The 25,316-nt window shown below is 43.3% G+C and overlaps 1 protein-coding gene across 7 annotated transcripts in view; it reads right to left on the bottom strand.

Moving 5' to 3' along the window:
* Positions 1 to 21,200, bottom strand: part of LOC119719281 (mucin-2-like) — a 28,162-nt gene extending 6,962 nt beyond the window's left edge. Inside the window, exons 1-30 of one of the 7 annotated variants that reach the window (XM_038188676.1) lie at positions 21,044 to 21,200; positions 20,526 to 20,757; positions 20,115 to 20,253; positions 19,504 to 19,800; positions 18,952 to 19,360; positions 18,461 to 18,698; positions 17,941 to 18,130; positions 17,603 to 17,700; positions 17,332 to 17,378; positions 16,824 to 17,165; positions 16,531 to 16,733; positions 15,960 to 16,087; positions 15,558 to 15,667; positions 15,215 to 15,358; positions 14,756 to 14,849; positions 14,582 to 14,628; positions 14,308 to 14,418; positions 14,081 to 14,194; positions 13,819 to 13,941; positions 13,565 to 13,630; positions 13,047 to 13,187; positions 8,176 to 12,870; positions 7,672 to 7,997; positions 7,242 to 7,389; positions 6,712 to 6,891; positions 4,798 to 6,443; positions 1,482 to 4,509; positions 1,195 to 1,323; positions 687 to 854; positions 170 to 337 (exon numbers count right to left, since the gene is read on the bottom strand). In XM_038188676.1, coding sequence (XP_038044604.1) covers positions 170 to 337; positions 687 to 854; positions 1,195 to 1,323; positions 1,482 to 4,509; positions 4,798 to 6,443; positions 6,712 to 6,891; positions 7,242 to 7,389; positions 7,672 to 7,997; positions 8,176 to 12,870; positions 13,047 to 13,187; positions 13,565 to 13,630; positions 13,819 to 13,941; positions 14,081 to 14,194; positions 14,308 to 14,418; positions 14,582 to 14,628; positions 14,756 to 14,849; positions 15,215 to 15,358; positions 15,558 to 15,667; positions 15,960 to 16,087; positions 16,531 to 16,733; positions 16,824 to 17,165; positions 17,332 to 17,378; positions 17,603 to 17,700; positions 17,941 to 18,130; positions 18,461 to 18,698; positions 18,952 to 19,360; positions 19,504 to 19,800; positions 20,115 to 20,253; positions 20,526 to 20,757; positions 21,044 to 21,134 — 13,852 coding nt within the window. In that variant the 5' untranslated portion in view covers positions 21,135 to 21,200. Of the gene's footprint in view, positions 1 to 169; positions 338 to 686; positions 855 to 1,194; positions 1,324 to 1,481; positions 6,444 to 6,711; positions 6,892 to 7,241; positions 7,390 to 7,671; positions 7,998 to 8,175; positions 12,871 to 13,046; positions 13,188 to 13,564; positions 13,631 to 13,818; positions 13,942 to 14,080; positions 14,195 to 14,307; positions 14,419 to 14,581; positions 14,629 to 14,755; positions 14,850 to 15,214; positions 15,359 to 15,557; positions 15,668 to 15,959; positions 16,088 to 16,530; positions 16,734 to 16,823; positions 17,166 to 17,331; positions 17,379 to 17,602; positions 17,701 to 17,940; positions 18,131 to 18,460; positions 18,699 to 18,951; positions 19,361 to 19,503; positions 19,801 to 20,114; positions 20,254 to 20,525; positions 20,758 to 21,043 lie in introns of all 7 variants that reach the window. The other 6 variants (XM_038188677.1, XM_038188675.1, XM_038188679.1 and 3 more) reach the window with 6 other exon arrangements.
* Positions 21,201 to 25,316: the final 4,116 nt, after the last annotated feature.

The raw sequence follows: 25,316 nt of genomic DNA, 5'->3' as shown, positions 1-25,316 counted from the left end.
GCACATGAAACTAATTTTCATTCACTGCGATTTAAAAAATATATTATTTAGAGTCTTTAAATTGCGTTGTTCCACCACATAATTTCGCTTGTGAGTAGATAATCCCGGCTAGTGAATTACATCACTCACTTTTTGAAATGGAATAAAAATAGTAAACAAGTACACTTACTGCACGTCTGAGGGTTACACACTTTTGTCTCCAGTGCAACTCCTTCACACTCCTTCCCACCATTCTTAGGTGGTGGGTTGCTACAGTTACGATATCTGTACGAGGTACCACCATTACAGGTGACGTCACAGTCAGACCATGAACTCCATGGGGTCCAGTTACCATCAGCTGGTAATACATATGGAAAAAGAAATACAATCCTTGCATTAGGTTTACTGAAAGTTTTTTAAAATGACAACATTTACCAAAATTTAAAGTACTTTTTATTAAACTTAAGCAGTATCAACAAATCTGGATGGTATTCTAGTTTTCTTTATGTTTTATTTAAGGTTTATGATACGAGGGTTATTTAAAGTTATGAAGTATGGTTTCAGTGAAACCTGACAGTCCAACTAAATACTTTACACAGTTAAGTAAGTTACTTTTAAAACAGATAGGCCCTTATTGATATTTTATTTTGGGATGGGATTGGCATTGAATATGTGACATAATAAAAGAGGAAAATGCAGCAAATTACTTGGGCAAGGATCTGTGTTGCAATATTCGTCCTGATGAGTCTCTGTGTTGTTACACTCAACCCCGCCGTGCACTGATTGGATGTAACTACGGTCACGTGACCGCTGACCTATGCCGCATGTTAATGAGCAAGGCGTCCACTCGGTCCATGGGTTTAACGTGCAACCTACTGGAAATGTAGGACAAGAATTACACAATAGCAAGACAAGAAATGTCATTAAAGCTGTGTTGAGAAAAATATTGAGAGCGCATGAAAACTTAGAAAAAGCAATGCAATATGTTTGATTTTCTACATCATAAATCCTTGTCACGGTTGATTAATCACTTTGTTATCAGTTATATGGTACGGTAAAAAAAAATTCGGACAAACACTTTTTAGGACAAACACTTGTAGACTTGAGCATCAATCTGGGAGCCAATGTTTTTTAAGGCGAATATTCAGTATAGCAATGTTTATGGTAGTGGAGTTCTCTGTACTGCATCATCAAATAATTAACGGCTCACAATACCTGATGGTGTTGATGATGTTATTTTTTCTTCTGGTGTGGTACTAGCTGGTTGTTGCTCTGTAGTAGTCATATATGATGTCGTAGTCTCAGTGAGGGAAAATGATGAAGTATTTGGTGTAACTGTACTGCCTGTAATGTGCGAGAGGAAATAATAAACCCATGAACACCTCGAACAATTGGAATGGTCAAGTAACTGTTATTTTCTTTAACAACGTGATGCTTATCAAAAGTTTAGATCTACTGATTTTTTTTCTAAAGGAATTAACGTATTGATGTATTTGACTCACCACAAACATGTTCATCCGAGCAGTCTGAGCAGTCACACTCTTGATCACATACCGACTGGCCAGAAACACAGGATCCTTCCTTACAAGTAAACTGACCACTGTAGCATGTACTAAGGACAGGTGTGGTCAATTGTGGCGTATATGGGGTGGTCACCTCTGGTACATAGGGTGTTGTCACGGCTGGTATATGTGGAGTGGTCACCTCCGGTACATAGTGTGTGGTCACCTCTGCTAAATAAGGTGTTGTCACTGCTGGCACATATGGAGTGGTCACCTCTGGTACATGAGGTGTGGTCACTGCTGGAACGTATGGAGTAGTCACTTTTGGTACATAAGGTGTTGTCACTGCTGGAGCATACGGAGTGGTCACCTCTGGTACATATGGTGTGGTCACCGCTTGCACATAGGGAGTGGTCACCTCTGGAACATAAGGTGTTGTCACTGCCGGAGCATACGGAGTGGTCACCTCTGGTACATAAGGTGTGGTCACTGATGGCACGTATGGAGTGGTCGCCTCTGGTACATTAGGTGTGGTCATTGCTGGCACATAGGGAGTGGTCACCTCCGGTACATAAGGTGTTGACATTGCTGGCACATACGGAGTAGTCACCACTGGTACATAAGGTGTTGTCACTGCTGGCACATATTGAGTGGTCACCTCTGGTACATTAGGTGTTGTCACGACTGGCACATATGGAGTGGTCACCTCTTTTTTATAAGGTGTTGTCACTGCTGGCACATATGGAGTGGTCACCTCCGGTACATAAGGTGTTGTCACTGCTGGCACATATGGAGTGGACACCTCCGGTACATAAGGTGTTGTCACTGCTGGAGCATATGGAGTGGTCGCCTCTGGTACATAAGGTGTTGTCACGGCTGACACATATGGAGTGGTCACCTCTGGTACATAAGGTGTTGTATCTGCTGGCACATAGGGAGTGATCACCTCTGGGACGTAAGGTGTGGTCACTGCTGGTACATATGGAGTGGTCACCTCTGGTACATAAGGTGTTGTTATATATGGAATGTTTGGAGTTGTTGGCTTCAAATTGTTGGGTGTTGTAACATATGGAGGCACATAGGTTGCCACTACAGTTGGTGGATGTAATTCTTTCAAGTCAGTGACGGACTTCGTTGGAGGAAATGTTGATGAGGTCTGAAGATAGGAGGAAGGGGAGGTTGGGGATAATTGTGATTGGGTGGTGGACCTCTTAACTGTTGTCTGTTCAAAGGGAATAGGTGTTGATGTTCCTGGAATAGTATATTCAGTTGTTTCACGTGTTTCAGAAGTGGTAACGGGCATGTTTGATGTGGTAACTTGTACCCTTGGTGTGGTGATCCAAGGAAAATATTGAGATGTCACCTCTGGTACATAAGGAGTGGTCACCTCTGGCACATAAGGTGTGGTCACTGCTGGCACATAAAGAGTGGTCACCTCTGGTACATGGGGTGTGGTCAATGCTGGCACATATGGAGTGGTCACCCCTGGTACATAAGGTGTTGTCAATGCTGGCACATATGGAGTGGTCACCCCTGGTACATAAGGTGTTGTCACTGCTGGAGCATACGGAGTGGTCACCTCTGGGACATAAGGTGTGGTCACTTCTGGCATATATTGAGTGGTCGCCTCTGGTACATCAGGTGTTGTCACTTCTGGCACATTGGGAGTGGTCAACTCTGGTATATAAGGTGTCGTCACTGCCGGGACATAAGGAGTGGTCACCTCTAGTACATAGGGTGTGGTCACTGCTGGCACATATGGAGTGGTCACCTCTGGTACATTAGGTGTTGTCACTGCTGGCACATATGGAGTGGTCACCTCTGGTACATAGGGTGTGGTCACTGCTGGCACATACGGTGTGGTCACCCCTGGTACATAAGGTGTTGTCACTGCTGGAGCATATGGAGTGGTCACCTCTGGTACATAAGGTGTGGTCACTGCCGTCACATATGGAGTAGTCACCCCTGGTACATAAGGTGTGGTCACTGCTGGTACATAAGGTGTGGTCACTGCTGGTACATATGGAGTGGTCACTGCTGGCACATATGGAGTGGTCACTGCTGGCACATATGGAGTGGTCACTGCTGGCACATATGGAGTGGTCACCCCTGGTACATAAGGTGTGGTCACTGCTGGAGCATAAGGTGTGGTCACTGCTGGCACATATGGAGTGGTCACCCCTGGTACATAAGGTGTTGTCAAGGCTGGCCCATATGGAGTGGTCACCCCTGGTACGTATGGAGTGGTCGCCTCTACTACATAAGGTGTGGTCACTACTGGCACATATTGAGTGGTCACCTCTGGTACATAAGGTGTGGTCACTACTGGCACGTATGGAGTGGTCACCTTTGGTACATAAGGTGTTGTCACGGCTGGCAGATATGGAGTGGTCACCTCTGGTACATAAGGTGTTGTTATATATGGAATGCTTGGAGTTGTTGGCTTCAAAATGTTGGGTGTTGTAACATATGGAGGCACATAGGTTGCCACTACAGTTGGTGGATGTAATTCTTTCAAGTCAGTGACAGACTTCGTTGGAGGAAATGTTGGTGAGGTCTGAAAATAGGAGGAAGGGGAGGTGGGGGATAAAGGTGATTGGGTGGTGGACCTCTTAACTGTTGTCTGTTCAAGGGGAATAGGTGTTGATGTTCCTGGAATAGAATATGCAGTTGTTTGACGTGTTTCAGAAGTGGTGACGGGCACGTTTGGTGTTGTCACTTGTACCCTTGGTGTGGTGACCCCAGGAATATAATGAGTTGTCACCTCTGATACATCAGTCGTGGTCACTGCTTGCACATATAGAGTGGTCACCTCTGGCACATAAGGTGTGGTCCCTGCTGGCCCATATGGAGTGGTCACCTCTGGCACATATGGAGTGGTCACCTCTGGCACATATGGAGTGGTCACCTCTGGTAAATAGGTAGTGGTCACCGCTGGGACATATGGGGTTGTCACCTGTGGTAGATAGGGAGTGGTCACCTCTGGCACATATGGAGTGGTCACCTCTGGCACATATGGAGTGGTCACCTCTGGCACATAGGGAGTGGTCACTTCTTGCAGATAGGGAGTGGTCACCTCTGGCAGATAGGGAGTGGTCACCTCTGGTAAATAGGTAGTGGTCACCTCTGGCACATATGGAGTGGTCACCTTTGGCACATATGGAGTGGTCACCGCTGGGACATTGGGAGTGGTCACCGCTGGGACATATGGGGTTGTCACCTGTGGTAGAAAGGGAGTGGTCACCTCTGGCACATATGGAGTGGTCGCCTCTGGCACATATGGAGTGGTCACCTTTGGTACATATGGGGTGGTCACCGCTGGGACATTGGGAGTGGTCACCGCTGGGACATATGGGGTTGTCACCTGTCGTAGATAGGGAGTGGTCACCTCTGGCACATATGGAGTGGTCACCTCTGGCACATATGGAGTGGTCACCTCTGGCACATAGGGAGTGGTCACTTCTTGCAGATAGGGAGTGGTCACCTCTGGCAGATAGGGAGTGGTCACCTCTGGTAAATAGGTAGTGGTCACCTCTGGCACATATGGAGTGGTCACCTTTGGCACATATGGAGTGGTCACCGCTGGGACATTGGGAGTGGTCACCGCTGGGACATATGGGGTTGTCACCTGTGGTAGATAGGGAGTGGTCACCTCTGGCACATATGGAGTGGTCACCTCTGGCACATATGGAGTGGTCACCTCTGGCACATATGGAGTGGTCACCGCTGGGACATTGGGAGTCGTCACCTCTGGCACATAGGGAGTGGTCACTTCTGGTAGATAGGGAGTGGTCACCTCTGGTAAATAGGTAGTGGTCACCTCTGGCACATATGGAGTGGTCACCTCTGGCACATATGGAGTGGTCACCTGTGGTAGATATGGAGTGGTCACCGCTGGGACATATGGGGTGGTCACCCCTGGTACATAAGGTGTTGTCACTGCTGGCACGTATGGAGTGGTCGCCTCTGCTACATAAGGTGTGGTCACTACTGGCACATATTGAGTGGTCACCTCTGGTACATATGGAGTGGTCACCCCTGATACATAAGGTGTTGTCACTGCTGGCACGTATGGAGTGGTCGCCTCTGCTACATAAGGTGTGGTCACTACTGGCACATATTGAGTGGTCACCTCTGGTACATAAGGTGTGGTCACTACTGGCACATATTGAGTGGTCACCTCTGGGACATAAGGTGTTGTCACGGCTGGCACATATGGAGTGGTCACCTCTGGTACATAAGGTGTTGTTATATATGGAATGCTTGGAGTTGTTGGCTTCAAAATGTTGGGTGTTGTAACATATGGAGGCACATAGGTTGCCACTACAGTTGGTGGATGTAATTCTTTCAAGTCAGTGACAGACTTCGTTGGAGGAAATGTTGGTAAGGTCTGAAAATAGGAGGAAGGGGAGGTGGGGGATAAAGGTGATTGGGTGGTGGACCTCTTAACTGTTGTCTGTTCAAGGGGAATAGGTGTTGATGTTCCTGGAATAGAATATTCAGTTGTTTCACGTGTTTTAGAAGTGGTGACGGGCACGTTTGGTGTTGTCACTTGTACCCTTGGTGTGGTGACCCCAGGAATATAATGAGTTGTCACCTCTGATACATCAGTCGTGGTCACTGCTTGCACATATGGAGTGGTCACCTCTGGCACATAAGGTGTGGTCACTGCTGGCCCATATGGAGTGGTCACCTCTGGTACATAAGGTGTTGTCACTGCTGGCACATATGGAGTGGACACCACTGGTACATAAGGTGTGGTTACTGCTGGCACATATGGAGTGGTCACCTCTGGCACATAAGGTGTGGTTACTGCTGGCACATATGTAGTGGTCACGTCTGGCACGTAAGGTGTGGTCACTGCTGGCAAATATTGAGTGGTCACCTCTTGCAAATAAGGTGTGGTCACTGCTTTATAAGGAGATGTCATTTTGTCGGTTGCGGTTGGTGGTACTGTGGTACCTAAAAGGTAAAACGAATATAACAAGTTTGAAAACAGTTTTAATTTTACAGCGGAATGTTTGGAATGAAGTATTATCGTCACAGTTGTGTTTGGCGTTCAAGTATTCCATACCAAAGATTAGAATCTTGATAAAAAACAAAACATAGCATGAATGCCAGTGGATAATTTAACATCCTTTTGTTTCTCTAAATTTGATTACTAGGAATAATTGTAAGTGTCTCTTCTAATGTTTTCACTGAAATGTAGATTAAATGATATTTAACTGACCACATCCCTTTTCATCAGAATAATCTCCACAGTCGTTGATGCCATCACACAGTTGACCACCAGGCCCAGCGTTGATGCAGATACCACTGCTACATTGGAACTGACCAGGTTGACAGGTAGAAGGTGTGGTTCCACTCGGTGTTGTCACAACGGTAGTAGATGCAGCTGGGGATGTGTAGTCTGTTTTTAAATGAAAATGCTTCATTTATATGATCAATTGTATCTCCTTTGCTATTATGGAGTATTTGAACAAATTTTGATGTTTTTCCCAACTATTTGTATATCTACTTCATATTATAAAAATCCTATTAAGCCTTGTTCAGATTGTTGTGTGTAGAATTTTAACATCCGAAAATTCCATTCACAATGGAATGAATTCATTTTCATGGAAACTTTCAATTATCTCACCATACCATACAACTTGTCCTACAAACCAATTGACATTCTTAAACAACTCAAAGGAATAACAATCATGTACAAAACGTCAGAAATTATGATAAAGCCCATAGATACTTTCTGAATAACCATACCTAGATACAAGTCACATCCTAATATAGCACACCGTAGTCTGACTCCTCCATGATATTCTACCACAGAGATCTTGATGTATCGAGCGACTATGGGAACAGGCAATGGGTCTGTCTGTATTGTATGGTCATCACTGTTCCCTTCAAACACCTGGAACAATTAAGGCAAACAACTGTCATCTTCAACAATGTCATTCTAACTCAAAATTTGTAACAAAGGAAAGACCGGAAAAGGTGACGACGATAATGATTAACGAATAATCTTTAATTCATATCTTTTCATTGCTTACATAAAAACTTGTAAGAAGTAAGAAAATGCCATTGATATAAAATAAATTTTAATAACCAACAGATAAACGATTAAAGCAAAAAATCAGTATCAAAACAATTTAGCACAGAATAGGATGTTGCCATCACTTTTGTCCAAGCTTACCGCATCATCCCAATCGGATGTCTCAACTGGTGTGTAGTCCTGACCACCCACGCTATACGACACACTAAAGAGCGTCACAAACTCATCCGTGCCGAACCCACCACCTTGTACAGATAACCCATTAATGATCTTCTCTGATCCTAAATCGACGGTCACACTAGGACCCTGGTCATCAGTAGCTGGTGCCCAAGCAATGTAGGTGCTACGCTTGAGTTGGTCCAGTCGGACATTGGCAGGAGAATTGCCTGGCTCGGTTGAGGAGGCGTTAAAGGACGTAGGCTGGAGGATGAGCTCATCAATCAGTGTGTAGGAGAATGGACAGGATTCTAGACAAATCGAGAAGTAAACAGAGAACATAATAGCTTTAATATCTTGAAAAGCCTTGTGAAAATTATTATTTAGCAAGAGACCTAATCGCAGAGACTTCAGTATCATTTATACATGCATGCAATATTTTGTGTCAGTCAATACTATCTTTAATTCCAGATAATTAAAGGGACTAACCAGGTTCTCTCGTCCTGTAATATGGGGTAGAAGTGTATACGACCTCTGATGTCACTGGTGGTATATATGGAGTGGTTACCTCAGGTAGATAGGGAGTGGTCACTGCTGGCAAATATGGAGTGGTCAACTCTGGTAAATATGGAGTGGTCACCGCTGGAACATATGGAGTGGTCACTTCTGGTATATATGGAGTGGTTACCTCTGGTTGATATGGAGTGGTCACCACTGGCACATATGGAGTGGTCACCTTTGGTACATATGGAGTAGTCACCGCTGGCAGATAGGGAGTGGTCATCGCTGGCAAATATGGAGTGGTCACCGCTGGGACATAGGGAGTGGTTACCTTTGGTACATATGGAGTGGTAGCCTCTGGCAGATAGGGAGTGGTCACCTCTGGCACATATGGAGTGGTCACCTTTGGCACATATGGAGTGGTCACCGCTGGGACATTGGAAGTGGTCACCGCTGGGACATTTGGGGTTGTCACCTGTGGTAGATAGGGAGTGGTCACCAATGGCACATATGGAGTGGTCACCTCTGGCACATAGGGAGTGGTCACTTCTTGCAGATAGGGAGTGGTCACCTCTGGTAAATAGGTAGTGGTCACCTCTGGCACATATGGAGTGGTCACCTTTGGCACATATGGAGTGGTCACCGCTGGGACATTGGGAGTGGTCACCGCTGGGACATATGGGGTTGTCACCTGTGGTAGATAAGGAGTGGTCACCTCTGGCACATATGGAGTGGTCACCTCTGGCACATATGGAGTGGTCACCTCTGGCACATAGGGAGTGGTCACCTCTTGCACATAGGGAGTGGTCACCTCTGGCAGATAGGGAGTGGTCACCTCTGGTAAATAGGTAGTGGTCACCACTGGCACATATGGAGTGGTCACCTTTGGCACATATGGAGTGGTCACCGCTGGGACATAGGGAGTGGTCACCTCCGGCACATAGGGAGTGGTCACTTCTGGCACATAGGGAGTGGTCACTTCTGGCAGATAGGGAGTGGTCACCTCTGGTAAATATGGAGTGGTCACCTCTGGCACATATGGAGTGGTCACCTTTGGCACATATGGAGTGGTCACCGCTGGGACATATGGGGTTGTCACCTGTGGTAGATAGGGAGTGGTCACCTCTGGCACAAATGGAGTGGTCACCTCTGGCACATAGGGAGTGGTCACTTCTTGCAGATAGGGAGTGGTCACCTCTGGCAGATAGGGAGTGGTCACCTCTGGTAAATAGGTAGTGGTCACCTCTGGCACATATGGAGTGGTCACCTTTGGCACATATGGAGTGGTCACTGCTGGGACATTGGGAGTGGTCACCTTTGGTACATATGGAGTGGTCGCCTCTGGCATATAGGGAGTGGTCATCGCTGGCAAAAATGGAGTGGTCACCGCCGGGAAATATGGGGTTGTCACCTGTGGTAGATAGGGAGTGGTCACCTCTGGCACATAGGGAGTAGTCACCTCTGGTACATACGGTGTTGTTATATATGGAACGTTTTGAGTTGTTGGCTTCAAAGCTTGGGGTGTTGTAACATATGGAGGCACATAGGTTGCTACTACAGTTGGTGGATGTAATTCTTTCAAGTCAGTGACAGACTTTGTTGGAGGAAATGTTGGTGAGGTCTGAATATAAGAGTCAGGGGAGGTGGGGGACAAAACTGATTGGGTGGTGGAACTACCTACTGTTGACTGTTCCAAGGGTAAAGGTGTTGATGTTCCTGGAACAACATATACAGTGGTCTGAGGAGTGGTCATTACTTGCACATAAGGGGTGGTAACCATGGGCATATGAGTTGTGGTGACCCTTGAAATATATCGAGTGGTCATTTCTGGCCTATAGGGAGTGGTCACCGCTGGCACATAGGGAGTTGTCACCTGTGGTAGATAGGGAGTGGTCACCTCTGGCAGATAGGGAGTGGTCACCTCTGGCACATACGGAGTAGTTACCGCCGGTACATTTGGTGTGGTTATGACTGGCATATATGGAGTTGTCACCAGTTGCATATATGGAGTGGTCACCACTGGGGCATATGGAGTGGTCACCTCTGGTAGGTAAGGTGTGGTCACCTCTGGCACATAGGGAGTGGTCACTTCTGGCAGATAGGGAGTGGTCACCACTGGTAAATAGGTAGTGGTCACCTCTGGCACATATGGAGTGGTCACCTTTGGCACATATGGAGTGGTCACCGCTGGGACATTGGAAGTGGTCACCGCTGGGACATATGGGGTTGTCACCTGTGGTAGATAGGGAGTGGTCACCAATGGCACATATGGAGTGGTCACCTCTGGCACATAGGGAGTGGTCACTTCTGGCAGATAGGGAGTGGTCACCTCTCGTAAATAGGGATTGGTCACCTCTGGCACATATGGAGTGGTCACCTTTGGCACATATGGAGTGGTCAGCGCTGGGACATTGGGAGTGGTCACCGCTGGGACATGTGGGGTTGTCACCTGTGGTAGATATTGAGTGGTCACCTCTGGCACATATGGAGTGGTCACCTCTGGCACATATGGAGTGGTCACCTCTGGCACATAGGGAGTGGTCACCTCTTGCAGATAGGGAGAGGTCACCTCTGGCAGATAGGGAGTGGTCACCTCTGGTAAATAGGTAGTGGTCACCACTGGCACATATGGAGTGGTCACCACTGGCACATATGGAGTGGTCACCTTTGGCACATATGGAGTGGTCACCGCTGGGACATTGGGAGTGGTCACCTCTGGCACATAGGCAGTGGTCACTTCTGGCATATAGGGAGTGGTCACTTCTGGCAGATAGGGAGTGGTCATCGCTGGTAAATATGGAGTGGTCACCTCTGGCACATATGGAGTGGTCACCTTTGGCACATATGGAGTGGTCACCGCTGGGACATTGGGAGTGGTCACCGCTGGGACATATGGGGTTGTCACCTCTGGTACATACTGTGTTGTTATATATGGAACGTTTCGAGTTGTTGGCTTCAAAGCTTGGGGTGTTGTAACATATGGAGGCACATAGGTTGCTACTACAGTTGGTGGATGTAATTCTTTCAAGTCAGTGACAGACTTTGTTGGAGGAAATGTTGGTGAGGTCTGAATATAAGAGGCAGGGGAGGTGGGGGATAAAACTGATTGGGTGGTGGAACTACCTACTGTTGATTGTTCCAAGGGTAAAGGTGTTGATGTTCCTGGAACAACATATGCAGTGGTCTGAGGAGTGGTCATTACTTGCACATAAGGGGTGGTAACCATGGGCATATGAGTTGTGGTGACCCTTGAAATATATCGAGTGGTCATTTCTGGCCTATAGGGAGTGGTCACCGCTGGCACATAGGGAGTTGTCACCTGTGGTAGATAGGGAGTGGTCACCTCTGGCAGATAGGGAGTGGTCACCTCTGGCACATACGGAGTAGTTACCGCCGGTACATTTGGTGTGGTTATGACTGGCACATATGGAGTTGTCACCAGTTGCATATATGGAGTGGTCACCACTGGGGCATATGGAGTGGTCACCTCTGGTAGGTAAGGTGTGGTCACTTCTGGGACATAAGGTGTGGTGACTTTCGGCAGATATTGAGTGGTCAACTCAGGCACATAAGGTGTAGTCACTGGTGGTACATATGGAGTGGTCACCTCTGGTATATAAGGTGTGGTCACCGCTGGTACATAGGTAGTGGTTACTTCCGGTAGGAAGGGAGTGGTCACCTCTGGTAGATAGGGAGTGGTCACCTCTGGCAGATCGGGAGTGGTCACCTCTGGCACATACGGAGTAGTTACCGCCGGTACATTTGGTGTGGTTATGACTGGCATATATGGAGTTGTCACCAGTTGCATATATGGAGTGGTCACCACTGGGGCATATGGAGTGGTCACCTCTGGTAGGTAAGGTGTTGTCACTTCTGGTATATAAGGTGTGGTGACTTTCGGCAGATATTGAGTGGTCACCTCAGGCACATAAGGTGTAGTCACTGGTGGTACATATGGAGTGGTCACCTCTGGTACATAAGGTGTTGTAAGTGGTGGCACATATTGAGTGGTCGCTACTGGTATGTAAGGTGTTGACACTTCAGGTATATAAGTTGTGGTCTCTTTTGGTAAATATGGAGTTGTCTCTTCAGGCATATACGGTGAGGTCACCACTGGTACATATGGTGTTGTGGCAGGAGGGAGATGGGGTGTGGTCATATATGGAGTGGTCAGTACTTTTAGGTATGGTGTAGTAATTTCCACTTGTGGAGGTGAAGCAACACTTGGAGGGATTGCTGTGACTAATTTTGTCGTTGCTTGGGTTACATAAGGTGTGGTTGGTGATTGGGTTGTTCCTATGTAGTTTTGTGATACAGGTGTTACAACTGCCTTTGTGGTGTATCTTTCAAGGGTTGATGTTTCATAAGGTATGGGTGTTGAAGTCCCGGGTAATGGGCTTATATTCGGAGTGTATGGCTTGGTACTTAGGACAGTCGTCCCTGGTTGAGATGATGTTTCTTGAATGTAAGATGGACTGGTAGTAATGTATGGTAAGTTGGGTTGGGTTGTCATTGGTTTGCTTGTTGAATAGACACAGTTCAGTTCATCTGATGCATCCTCACAGTCTGGTACACCATCGCAGCGATAGGAAGAGTGAATGCACTGACTTGTATTGGTGCATCGCCATTGGCTGATAAGACAACCAATCACTGTGGTCGTTTGAAGTGGGTGTGGTGTGGTTCCTTTGGAAAAGATAGAAAAAAGAATAGATAATAAATCTTCTGACGATCAAAGTTATATAATTTATGGAACAGTCTTTGTGGTAGTATTTGTTGTTGATAATTTGACATTTGTTCGAGGTACTGTCACCAATGAACAAAAATGTCACTATTGACACAGACACTTATAATCGTCTTACCACAGTATTCTTCGTCAGATGAGTCTCCACAGTCATTGATGCCATTACAGACGCTGCCGTTGCTCCCTCCGGAAACACAGAGGCCATTCTTACAAGTGAACTCATCTGGACTGCATGCGTATGAAGGTGTAGTATAAGCATCTGTAAGGGCAAAATTATTTGATTAACTTACAATAAGCATTCACATTTGAACATCACCGATGAAATCAAAACAAAACAATATTTTAAGAGAGTGTTTAATCTTCCTTGCCATCGCAACGATAGAAATCAGGGAGGCAAGTCCCATCATTATACAGGTAACCATAACAACCGTATTCTGTTAATATAGAGGAGATAGGTCACATCAGGATTGGGTAATTGTGTAACATAAAATAAACTTTGTAACCTACAAACTTGACATCTTATAAAATTCGTGGTGGAGACATGCAAGCAATGGAATTGCGATGAACTTGACCCCCAAAATGCGTTTTATAAAGTACGTTATAACCAAAATTTGTTTTTATGAAAAAGAGTCTTACCAGTAGTCTCCTGTAAAGTTGTTGTGTGGGCAGTCACTGTTGCATTGGAATATGCAGTTGTGGTCTCTGTATGCAACAAATATAAACAAAGATACACAAAAAAAATAGCAGGGCATTAATGTAAAAATAGAAAAAGTAACAGAAAACACGACGAGCAGTCAATCAAACAAGAAGTCAGTAAGTCAGTGGTCAAAAAACATTTGATAGAAACCAAGCAAAAATAAAAATGCATAGAGAAGATTTAAACTACTTACGACAATTTTCCTCATCAGCTGGATCATTAAAGCCGCAATCCAAATCACCATCACACACAAAGGCTCTAGAAATACACTTGCCATTATTGCATTGGAATTCACCACCGTAACAACTCGGCAGAGCTGAAATAAAGAGAAACAATCCAAAGAACCTGTTCAATCCAGACACATATTACTAAATAAATCTTGCATGTTTCAGATTTCAGAGATTCAAATTTCGAAATCTGTCTCAAAATATGTAAGATTGTTAATGGCTACTCACGGCAGTCAACTTCATCTGAGTTGTCATCGCAGTCTTGTGCGCCATCACAATAGAAACTTGCATCAATACAATGGCCATTGCCGCAGGTGTATTGGTCAGATGAGCAGGTGTATACTAATTGATTGAGACAAAACCCAAGTTTAAATAACAATTCATTCTCCAAGTTCGTTTAAACAACTGCAGCATTGGACAAACATGTGAGCAAAGCGTTAAACCGGAGTACTTACCACAATCTATCTCATCCGAACCATCACTACAATCATTTTCACCGTCACACGTCCATCCAGCAGGTATACATTCATCATTGTCGCACTGGTACTGATGATCAGAACATGTGACTGTACAAAGAAATAACATTGGAAACCATAGGCGAATCATATGCAAACGACAAATCTATTAATCTGATATTAAAAATGCTGTTGAATTAAATATTTACTTGACATAAACACTCAAAAACAATAAAACGTCAAAACTCCACAAAATTGTTATCTTATAACTTACTATTGCAGGGTTCTCCTAAGCAATTAAACTTCCCTCGTACACAGGTGCTGTAATGGAAAATGAAAATAAAAGAAACAGTTTATATTCGAGATTTAAATTTTTAAGCATGTCGATATGATATCTGATATAAATTTCAGATTTCTAATTGAAACACAACATCAGATGTTGTCTCACCAATTCTGGCACTCCTTGGATATTATTGTGCCCGGAGGATATTCTGTGTTGCCATGGTAACATGGGCACTCATCAGCAGGCACGCATCCACCATCTGTCAAAGCAATTAGTCAACATTTATTTGACTCTCACAGTCTACACGTGGAAGTCGCTCAAAAACTTTGTCTGTGTCTTCTTGTAGGACTTTATGGATGCCTGAAAAAGTTTGCTAGGTGTTCTAGTGTAAACGTTTTTATTAAAGATTATTTGGCTTGTTGGAGGTCAGATTCTATAATTGGAGCGGATGAGAGTGCCTAGATACAAGACATAAAGAACGTGAATAATGTACGGCAAGATACAAGTTTGAGTCGGTTGAATTTATTCCATCTTTAATCACCAAATACCCTACCACAAATCCTTCCATAGAAAAAGTGGTTCTGAGAGATAAATGGTATATCCTCAAATCCAACGTTCACTGACCTTGCACCACCATTCCTTCAGGACAGTGGCATCCCTCCACACAACCATTGCAATATTCCGGCTTCTCATCACCAATGGTTTGACACGTCTCTTGGCAAGATGGTCCGCAGGCTGAGTATTCGAAGCCGTACTCGCACTGGATGGCTGAAATTCAATAGTTATAACACATCATGGGTGAATTCATTATGGAGATTTTGTACCTGTAAGTCACTTTACCAACATGGAATGTGTTCTAATATAGATTGCTGAACTCACAGACTTCAAATACAATTGTATTTTTCCTGAAACTGTCAGTGGAATGCAAGTCTCATTCCAACACTTTGAAAATGTATTCATGACCTACCGCAAAGATCTTGTGATCTCCATTTGATGTGCACACCACTCTGTGAACACTCCATCGCATAGGCTGCTATAGCTGTACACATACACTCGCAATCACCTCCCATATCACATCTAGGGACACAAATAATAATATTATGCAAAAAGGTAGAGGAGAAATTAAAAAGGGTTTCCTTGTGCCCTATGAAATGTTTTTCTAAAAATGGACGCTCAAATTTGCTCTTAAAGTCAAACAGCATTCTCCATTGTTATAACAAAAAGATAAAAGAAGCAGCCAAACGAAAATTAGTTGCATACTCTGAGCCATAAGGCTGAATTGAATAAGGGACATCAAAGTAGTCAGACTGTAAAAGTTTCTTTCAGGAAACACAATGGAAGAGTTCATTTAAAATAGTTGATGACTTACCCGCATGAGTCAAAGATACAATTCTCCAGATAAGGTGAAGGGTCAACGTGAGCATGACAAGGTTCAAAGGTCGACTGCATGAGAATGTTGCATCGTCGATTGGCCCAGGCCTCTCTGTGACCATTCACCTAAAGTAAAAAATTAATACGTTTATTTGCAATCACAGTCATTATGTTAGTCGAATTTCTTAGTTTTCCCCCTGGATGTGATGCCAGTCCATCGCAATTTAAGCTCTTTCGATGGACACCCATAACTAAACTAACTAATCCCAAGCTAATGCCAGTATTCAGTTCTTGGGAGAGAAAGGCAGATGGGCTGAAGTGGCTCAGCCGAAGACACACCACTCCCCCATGCAGCAGTTGTATTCCAACCCTTAACAATCTGATTGCAAGCTGCAGCACTAGACTGAACTCTTGACAGCACTGAACTTAGCTCCTTAACTATATATCTGGTACCTAGCGCAAACATTTGCATGATATCTGCACAAGTATAAAAGTTGGCACAGTGTTTTCTGATGAGAAATCAAGTACTCATGCCAACTACATTTTGGTACCTCTTTCTGACGACTCACCGTGCAAGGATGCAAGACATCTTCTTGATACAACTCAGGGCATCCCGCGCTGACCTTCCAACTGTTAGCAAAGTTATCAGCGCTCTGTTCCAGACCACCATTCCACGCTGTAAAGTCATTCTCCTGGTTCCCATCAAAGTTACCACACAGGCCAGACAGCTGGCCACCAAAGTGAGGCTGGACTTCAACGTAGACTCGCGTACCTAGGTTGAAATATCAAACATTAGTTGGTGCTGCTTGGAATAGATTATAAGAGAATTATTAAAAGGGAAGTAGACTTTTAATTCACTCACCTCCATCCCACAGCACCCTGAGTCCGATATCAGACGTGATGGTGTAAAAGAACCCAGACTTCTCAATCTGCAGCGAGTAGTAATGCTTAGGGAGTTGAACTTTGACCTCATTGATCATGACCTCTCCTCCTCTTACCAAGAAGATGCTAACATAGTCACCAATGTTGACCTCAATTGCTCGAGTACACGTGATACCACTGGAGCCACATACTACATTTTCAACCTCAATGGAGAATGTGTTGTTGATGGATTGGGCTAAGGTGTAGCGGCAGTCACCGACAAAGGAATACATGCGACCATCAAAGGTTGTGTAGTGACCCTCTCCAACTGCTGAACATACAGCTGAAACAAAGATGAGAAATGCCAAGGTATATAATTTGGCAGTTAATGCAATCTGCAAAATATTTCGCAAAATACGCTTGACAACATGCGATCATGGAAGAAGGTATCTTTCACGACTGAGAGAAAGGGTTAAAGTTATTTTAAAAACGACAAAACAAGAGCTTACCTGGGCAAACCTTGTGTGTGCACTCCCACATAGTTCCTTTGCACACACTGCATGAACATCAGTTAAAAAAACACAACTAACATTTAAAACACCTTAAAAGAATTAATACTTTATTATACTGAGTTTCAGTGATCTAATTCCCTTAAAAAAGATCTTCAGAAATACTGCCTGTAAGTAAAATTACTTATTTGAGGCATAAAAAAGGTTAAACCAATGGCATCAGGTAGATAGTTCATGAATACGTATGAAGTCTTGCTGTTATGTGCCTTACCATTGATTGCAGGCGTCTATCTGTAACATCTCACCATGCTGGTAGCTATGACCACTGTGATAACATGGACATTCAGATGGCAGAATGCAAATATCATCCTAAATAGAAAGATAAGAAACTAGTTCATTTGGGCACGTTTGACAATAAATAAAACTCTACAAAATTGAATACAATTGAAAAAAAAACAACTCCAAAATATCATGAAATGTATAAGTGTTTATGGACGGCTGACATTTTAATATTAGTAAATCTTACTCAAAGAATTAAAGACACGGGTAAAGTATATACAGGCACTGACATTTACTATCAAGCATCGAAAGGAGACTACCTAGCCTTACCTCGAGCACATATCCCTCCGGACACATACAGCCAGGCCTCGTGGATGCAACACATGGTCGATAGTGGTCTAGGTTATCACACGTCACTGGGCACGGTGTAGCGTGATTGTCAAATATCTGATTATTGGGACATATGATTGTCTCATTGCATTCCTCTCCAATACAGTCAAATGTACCATTCACACACGTGCTGCAAATTCACAAAAGTAAACAACAGTCACAATGAAATGAATTGAATAATGAATAAGATGAGAGTGGAGGGAACTTTTCAACATCATCCAGATAGTTCATCCATATGTAATATAAGCGGTAAAGGTTCGAGTCTCAGCAGAGGTAGACAGTGAAGGCTAAAAAACTCTTGAGCCTCAACCTCAACAATAAATTGTACACGTTATATTAGACAAGAAACGGTGGTCCATAACTCAACACAAACTTTGACGAAATAGTAGTTGGCGATTAAACACAATCAGAAAAAAAACTTTAAACCGTTTTTTGCTGGTGTTAGTCTTCAAGTTCTCACCAAGTCAAGCAGGATCGTTCCATTTCCGTGCCGGGGGAGAACACCTGGTCATCCCAATAGCAGGGGCACTGTGATGGTGATATACAATTGCCATCATCGTCCAGTACCGATCCCTCAGGACAGTTGCATCCCTCCACACAATAGTCTGTCTCAATACAAGCAAGGCTGAGATCGCGACATGATTGACCACAAGTCGGTCCACAGGTACTGTAAACCTGACTTCCGGGGCATGACACATCTATGTATTGAAAAAAAAGGTTGAAATAAGGAACAAAGGAGGATTTTCGAAGAGGTTTTTGAAGTTGAATTTGATCAAATATAACAACACATCATTACTAAATTTATGGTTCGACAACTGTGTTTATATAATATATATTATTTTAATTGGGTTTTGCTTGGTGCACCAGTAAGCATCTTGCTAGTTAATTTTTTTTATTTTTTTTATTTTTTTTGGGGGGGGGGGGATATTTGGAGCTTAATTGACAACTTACCACAATATTTGGCGACCAGTTCATGTTCTCTCCAATCGATAAATATTCCCTCGTTAGCACATTCCATAGCATACCCAGCGATAGACTCACAGAGACAGCTGGTGGTAAATGCCGTATCGCACCCACACACATCATACATACAGATGTCATAGAACAGATCAGGACTCACACTTCCATGACATGCACGGAAGACATCTGAATTCATAATGCCACATTTCGCTTCAGCAAAAGTTGCCATGTGAGAGTTCAGACTGCATGGAGGTAGAGAGACTGTGGTCTCTGGCTCAAAGCAGCCTGGATCGACAACAAACTTGTTAGTGAAGGCGATTTTGTTGGTTTCTACGTCACCTGCTGGTGTCATGAAGTCATTATTCTGATTGGAATCAAATGTGCCACACAGTCCACGAACCTATATGAATGCAATCAAAAATTGTTCATCAGCTGACCTTTCTAATCCATGATTAACGCGAATTTATTCAATCTATCATCTGGTTTTGCAGCCTTGTGTAGAAAGCCTTGCCAAGCAAATTTTCTACGACTTCTGAAACTCACCTTATTCATGTAACTAGGTGCCAAGGTGATGTACAATCTGTCAATTCCGTCCCACTTCAAGCTCATTCCAAACGTTTCCAGAATCAGAAACTTGGACGATCCACGGCGAATAGAGACATGTTGATTGACAAATGGCGGTTTGATATGTACACCGTTTACATCAACCTCTTTGCCTTGCTTGAGGTAGACCTCTGTATTGTTGACTTTGACAACGACAGCTTTGGTGCAGGTGACTGAGTGTCCTGAACCACAGTTTTGATTCTCGCCAATGATGGACAGTGTTCCATCCACATAATCCTAAAATAGAACAAGCACAAGGGAGATCAATGTAATGTTGGTAATTAAGAAGTTCATGGAAATACTGTAAAACTAACTCCCTTGCTCAAGCACAACCCTCTATGATATGACTGAACCTTATCAGACAAGGTGATGCAAGGCAAGTTGAAGGAATCAAATAGAACCAGTCAATTGTTTTAAGGAAGTGTCACAGGTGAATAAACAATTACATGTACCAGAGAATTTGTCTATTTGAGGATCACACATGAAGATAATCGGAGAATCCGCACGTAAAGCTTATATAAACCCTAAATAGATCCTAAACAAGACCTTACCTCAACTAGCATGTAGCGACAGTGACCCATAAAGGTGTATTTCTTCTTGTCAAATGTCAGATAATGAGGATCACCGACCACATGACAGGTGGATTGACACACGTCATTGCTGCAGGACCACTTACCTGAATGACAGGTGCTGGGGATAAGGCAAATGATATACAGGTGGAAATCGATTAACTTTTTGGTGAGGAAGCATAGACTTAGAAGAAAAATCCAAAAACGGAATATAAACGTAGTGCAAACTTTTCATTTAATATAATTTGGACATCAAACTGTAAAGAGATATTAACTGGGTCCTAGGTACTGTTGCTTCATAGACGTCATGCAAAGAGTTCAATTGTATACTTTGGCTTGTGGAGAATTTATAAATTTGATGGGAACTTGGCCAGAAATTATCACCAAACTCACCAAGTGTTACACTTGACTGACACAGTAGCCCCTGGCGGGTACTTCTCTCTATTATGCACACATGGACACTCCTCGACATCAACACATCTACCATCCTCGAGAACAGTTCCCTGCGGACACTGGCAACCGCTCACACAGTCGGCAGGGCAGTGGTCTGTGTTAGCTGATGTACAGGTTGGTGGGCAAAGGGTTCCGCATTCAGTGTAGACCTGCGTGTCTGGACACTGTTTGGCTGTACAAAATAAAAGAAATACAGATGAGGTCAGCTTCCATTTTGTCCAGGTTTTAAAATGTAGCCTTCAACAACAAAAAATGGATCTTTTTTCCAGGTTTACATAATTATCTAATATCTTCAATTGCTAACTTGCAATAAACTTAAACCAGCGTTTTACCTAAGCTAAAGAACTGGTCAAAAGTAAATGCATACATACAAACTTATGGTAATCTATCTTCGTTCTGGTATTTTACTGGTAATCCCTTGCAATGTACTTGTCTAGATGGCTTTCAAATGAACTTACGACACAGGTCTTCACTCCGCCAGTTCAGGACCACATTTTGACTTGCACACACTCGTGCATAAGCTTCAAGAGACACGCAGAGAGCGATCATGGTGGATTCATAAGAGTCACCAAATTCACAGATGTCATACTGACACTGACTGATGAAATCAGATGTGCTCAAGATCAACTGAGAAAAGAGAAAAAAGGTTGATTCATTAATTCCCATTTTCATCAACAGTTTGCTTCTTATTCATGACAGAACTTGAATACATGTAATTTGGAAAAAGCTAACAAGGAACCTTCAGCTTGTTTGCGCTGAAATTCAAACTGAATAATAAATCACAGCAAAGCAACTACTTACAACTGAATGGCACTGTTGAAATTCGTCAGCAAGTTCTATGACATTACAGAGTGAGTGTGCAGTGACCTCTCGATCGCTATTCACACTGCATGGATGGACCTCTGACATAGGTGGACATACCTACAAAATAAACATGCATATTTGTACGAATATTTCAATACTCTTTCCTGGAGAAAAAAAAAGAAATACAGAATTTGGTGTCAGTAAATGCTAGTTATGCAAAGAATCACTCGGCAACAAAATTTCACTCAAACTGTCATGATACATACCTCCCCAGGTCCCGGTGTTTCCCACGATGCAACAAACTGGATCTGATTCCTGGCTACCTCACCACTCCGTGTTGTCATATCATCTGTCACACATTGACAACAATTAATTGTTTTCATTTCTTTATAACAGTGGGGGATTCTGTAAAAGTACTGGTGATTTTAAAGAAAAGATGCTTGGGAACTAACCATTGACCGAGAACGATCTCTATACTGATTTTACTCCTGCAAGTCTAGTTTATCCACTCTTCCATCCCACACTTTACCTTTGGCTAAAGAATCCTCTTTTTTAAATCTTAAAATTGCTTTGTACCCACAAATGAAGGACAGGCCTATACCGTAACCCTAATAGATCCAACAATGGCTGATTTCCCATGGATTCTTCTTCCTCCCAAAGACTTACTTAAAGGGTCATCATCAAACGTCCCACACAGTCCCAGAGTCGATTGCCGTAGCTCATCCAGAACTGTCAACTCAATCATCATCGACCCGTCCCACTTGGCTAAGACTCCAAGACCACTCTCAAGAAATGTGAAATCACCAACTCTCTTTAGGGATATACCTGCAATGAAACAAAATTGCACACGATACACCACGAGGAATTCAATAGTAAAACTATGGCAATTTGAAGTTAATATTTAAAATCTTAAGCATAATGTGAAAACAGATTCAAAGTACTCACCATTTTTCAAGTATGGGAAATTTGTAATTTTCTTGTCGTTGACGAAAACATTCCTCCCATTTGCTGTGACAACATCCATTCCAATAATCAGCTCGAGGGTCTGGAAGAAAAACAAAGGAAGGATCAAAATGTTAAACTAGATAGTAATTTTTGTCAAAATGGTAAACCCACACATCAGGGCAGATTTTACTTCCATATACTTCCATATCAAGCGCATAATATGGTCACAACGATGATTCACAACCTTCAATAAAAATGTTTATATAAAGGATCCATTATCCACATCAAAACATAAAAAGGTTTTGTCATCATGTTACTAATAAAGGTGTTTATGATACCAACTATTTCCAATGTCTTTTACTATCAATCCCCTCTTTCAAATGATATAATAACGTCACAACATATTGTTCATACTTTATAGCAGGTATCCAGCGAATCACATTTGTTGTTTTTCAACGTAGCATCCCATGTTCCATCAGTACCAGCAGCCAGAGTGTAGGTACAATCCCCAGCAAAGCTAAAATCAACTCCGTCAAACGTCCGGAAGTGATCTCTGCTCCATGACAAGCAGGTGGCATAGGAACGAGATGCAAGGTCCACCGAGGTGGATGCTGGGCCAGTATGGTTGCCATAGTAACTCGAGTCTGGAAAGAGAAATATACGGAAAATCGGAATTGGCTTTTCGTGATTAACCAACAGATTTATCAAGCCTAAATCTGAGCTTTTGTTCCAAATGACAAAATGAATTATCAGTATGTCCAGAAGCACTTTAAAGAAATGTTTTTAAAAAATGCATAAAGTAATTCTACAATTGTATTAATTACTTACAGTCCGTTGATCTTTTTGCTATTAAAGGTTTCAGACCTCCGAATGCATCCTTGAAACCTGAAATGAAGTAAAAGATAATTCCTTTTTTTTTCTTGTACAGCCTTTTTCCCCATATATCTCAAGTAAATTTGTTTTGCCTGCTAGAAGTCGACACTGTGCCCTGAGTCACTAGTGTGCCTATCAAAAAGCACGAGAAAAAAATATAATCTGACAGCTAAAATAAGACTGGCGCTCACCTGGGAACATTTCCAGTCGGGGTTCTGAAAATCGGAAATGAAATATATAAAATAATGTATATAAAAAATGATTATAATTACGAGTTTTCAGTTCAGGTATATGTGACACAAGTGAATATTGAATTTTAAACATAAAATTGAAACAGTCATGGATTCGAATGTGAGATGATAATTATGATATGCCTATATAAGAAATAAGAAAACGTACCAATGCGGGATTGGCATCTGTTTCCTTGGTAACCGGCTGGACATCTACACGTATCAGGTGCTACACACCTGCCACCATTCAGACACCTGTTACGGCATATTGCTAATTGATTGGATCCAGAAAAATAATAACCATTATTTGTATACACATACTAAGTGGCGTAGCCAGGAATTTTTCAGTGGGTGGGGGGGGGGGGGGGCGCTGGGGGGGGGGGGGGCGCTGGGGGGGGGGGGCTGGAACATTTCATGGGGGGCGTCATGTAGATCAATGAAAATTATTTTACAAACTCAAAATCTCAGTGGGGGGGGGGGGGGCGACTGGGGGGCGACAAGGTTTCATGGGGGGCTGTCGCCCCCCCCCCCCCGTGGCTACGCCACTGCACATACTACCCGTGTTAATTAATTATATGCATGGCGAGTGGAATTACAGAGTAAAGGCTTCCAATTCTAAATAAATCAGATAAACCGTACCGATAAACAGTAGAAATGACAAAAAATGAGCAATTTCTTCTTCTTAAATTTGACACTAGACTTACGTGTTTCACAGAGGAGACCTCCGTAGCCATCGCAGCAAACAAGTATTGTCTTGGTCTGCTCTTGCTGTACAACTCTGCCAAAAACACCCCAATTTCAACAAAATATAAATTTTGTCCTAATTGTTTGTCGCTTAGGTAGTACATTGTCATTCATTTAGATGAAATAATTTTTTTATTAAAATCCGTTATTTACCTGACCAATTCACACATCTTTTCCCCATCCATCACGGTAGCCTGTTTGCCCTGATCCCACGTCCATCCTTGTAGGATATTGACCGGGTCATAGACGTCCGTACACGGTACCTGCCGCCGCTGCTCCACGCCTACAAGGTGTGACTCCGTACCCGGGCAGTAATGTGACCTATTAATTAATTAAAATAATACAAAGAAGGTTATTTTTCTTTTCGTTATCGTACGACAGGGAACGCCGCTCTTTAGAGCGCGTCACATTACATAACACATTCCTGAATTCCGCCTTAGACGGGGCGTTGTCTGCATGAATTCATTCTCGGTCTAGTAGCTTAACATTGCACCCTCAAACCCCTTCCACCGAAACGGAAGCATTCCTATCAAACAATCAGTCGTGCTGCAGTTTGCGACTTCAAACTGCTCTGTCTTTCACAACTTGGTTTTTTTTTTATGTTGAATTTAAAAAAAAAAAAAATTCTCAAAACTTTTGGCCGCAGAAAATATTTTTATTGTTTGTTGAGTATGGGGGAACGGACTATTATGACGTTGGTGGCGCCATTGACGTACCCCCCTATTATACTACTCAAAATTGGCCACATACATATCATCACGGTCAAATCGTGGGACTACAAAAAAGTTTGAAAAGTACAATTGGCAACTCTTGGAGGGGGAGGGGGGGGGGAGGCTCCTGCCCAACGAGGCCCCCCCCCCCCCCCCCCCATTAGCAAATTGCCAATTGTCCATACCCTTTGTGCGAATCCTACGTCTCTTCGTGAAAACTTTAAATACGATTCAGTTGAAATTTTCCGTAAATAATACATTGATTTCGTTGATTTCAACTGATTTTGATCAACCAAAATAACTTCGCCAAAACATTTGTTCAATTATTAAAACGATTTCGGCCGGAAAAAGAATTTGAAAAAAATATGGGATTTTTACGGCATAATTCGACCCTTCATGAAAACGCTGATGAAATAGTCGCATAC

The sequence above is a fragment of the Patiria miniata genome, unplaced genomic scaffold (genome assembly GCF_015706575.1).
Source record: "Patiria miniata isolate m_02_andy unplaced genomic scaffold, ASM1570657v1 HiC_scaffold_8, whole genome shotgun sequence".
In the NCBI taxonomy this organism is placed as follows: Eukaryota; Metazoa; Echinodermata; class Asteroidea; order Valvatida; family Asterinidae; genus Patiria; species Patiria miniata.
The sequence above is the reverse complement of the archived record's forward strand: the minus strand, read 5'-3'. Positions and strand labels throughout refer to the sequence as shown.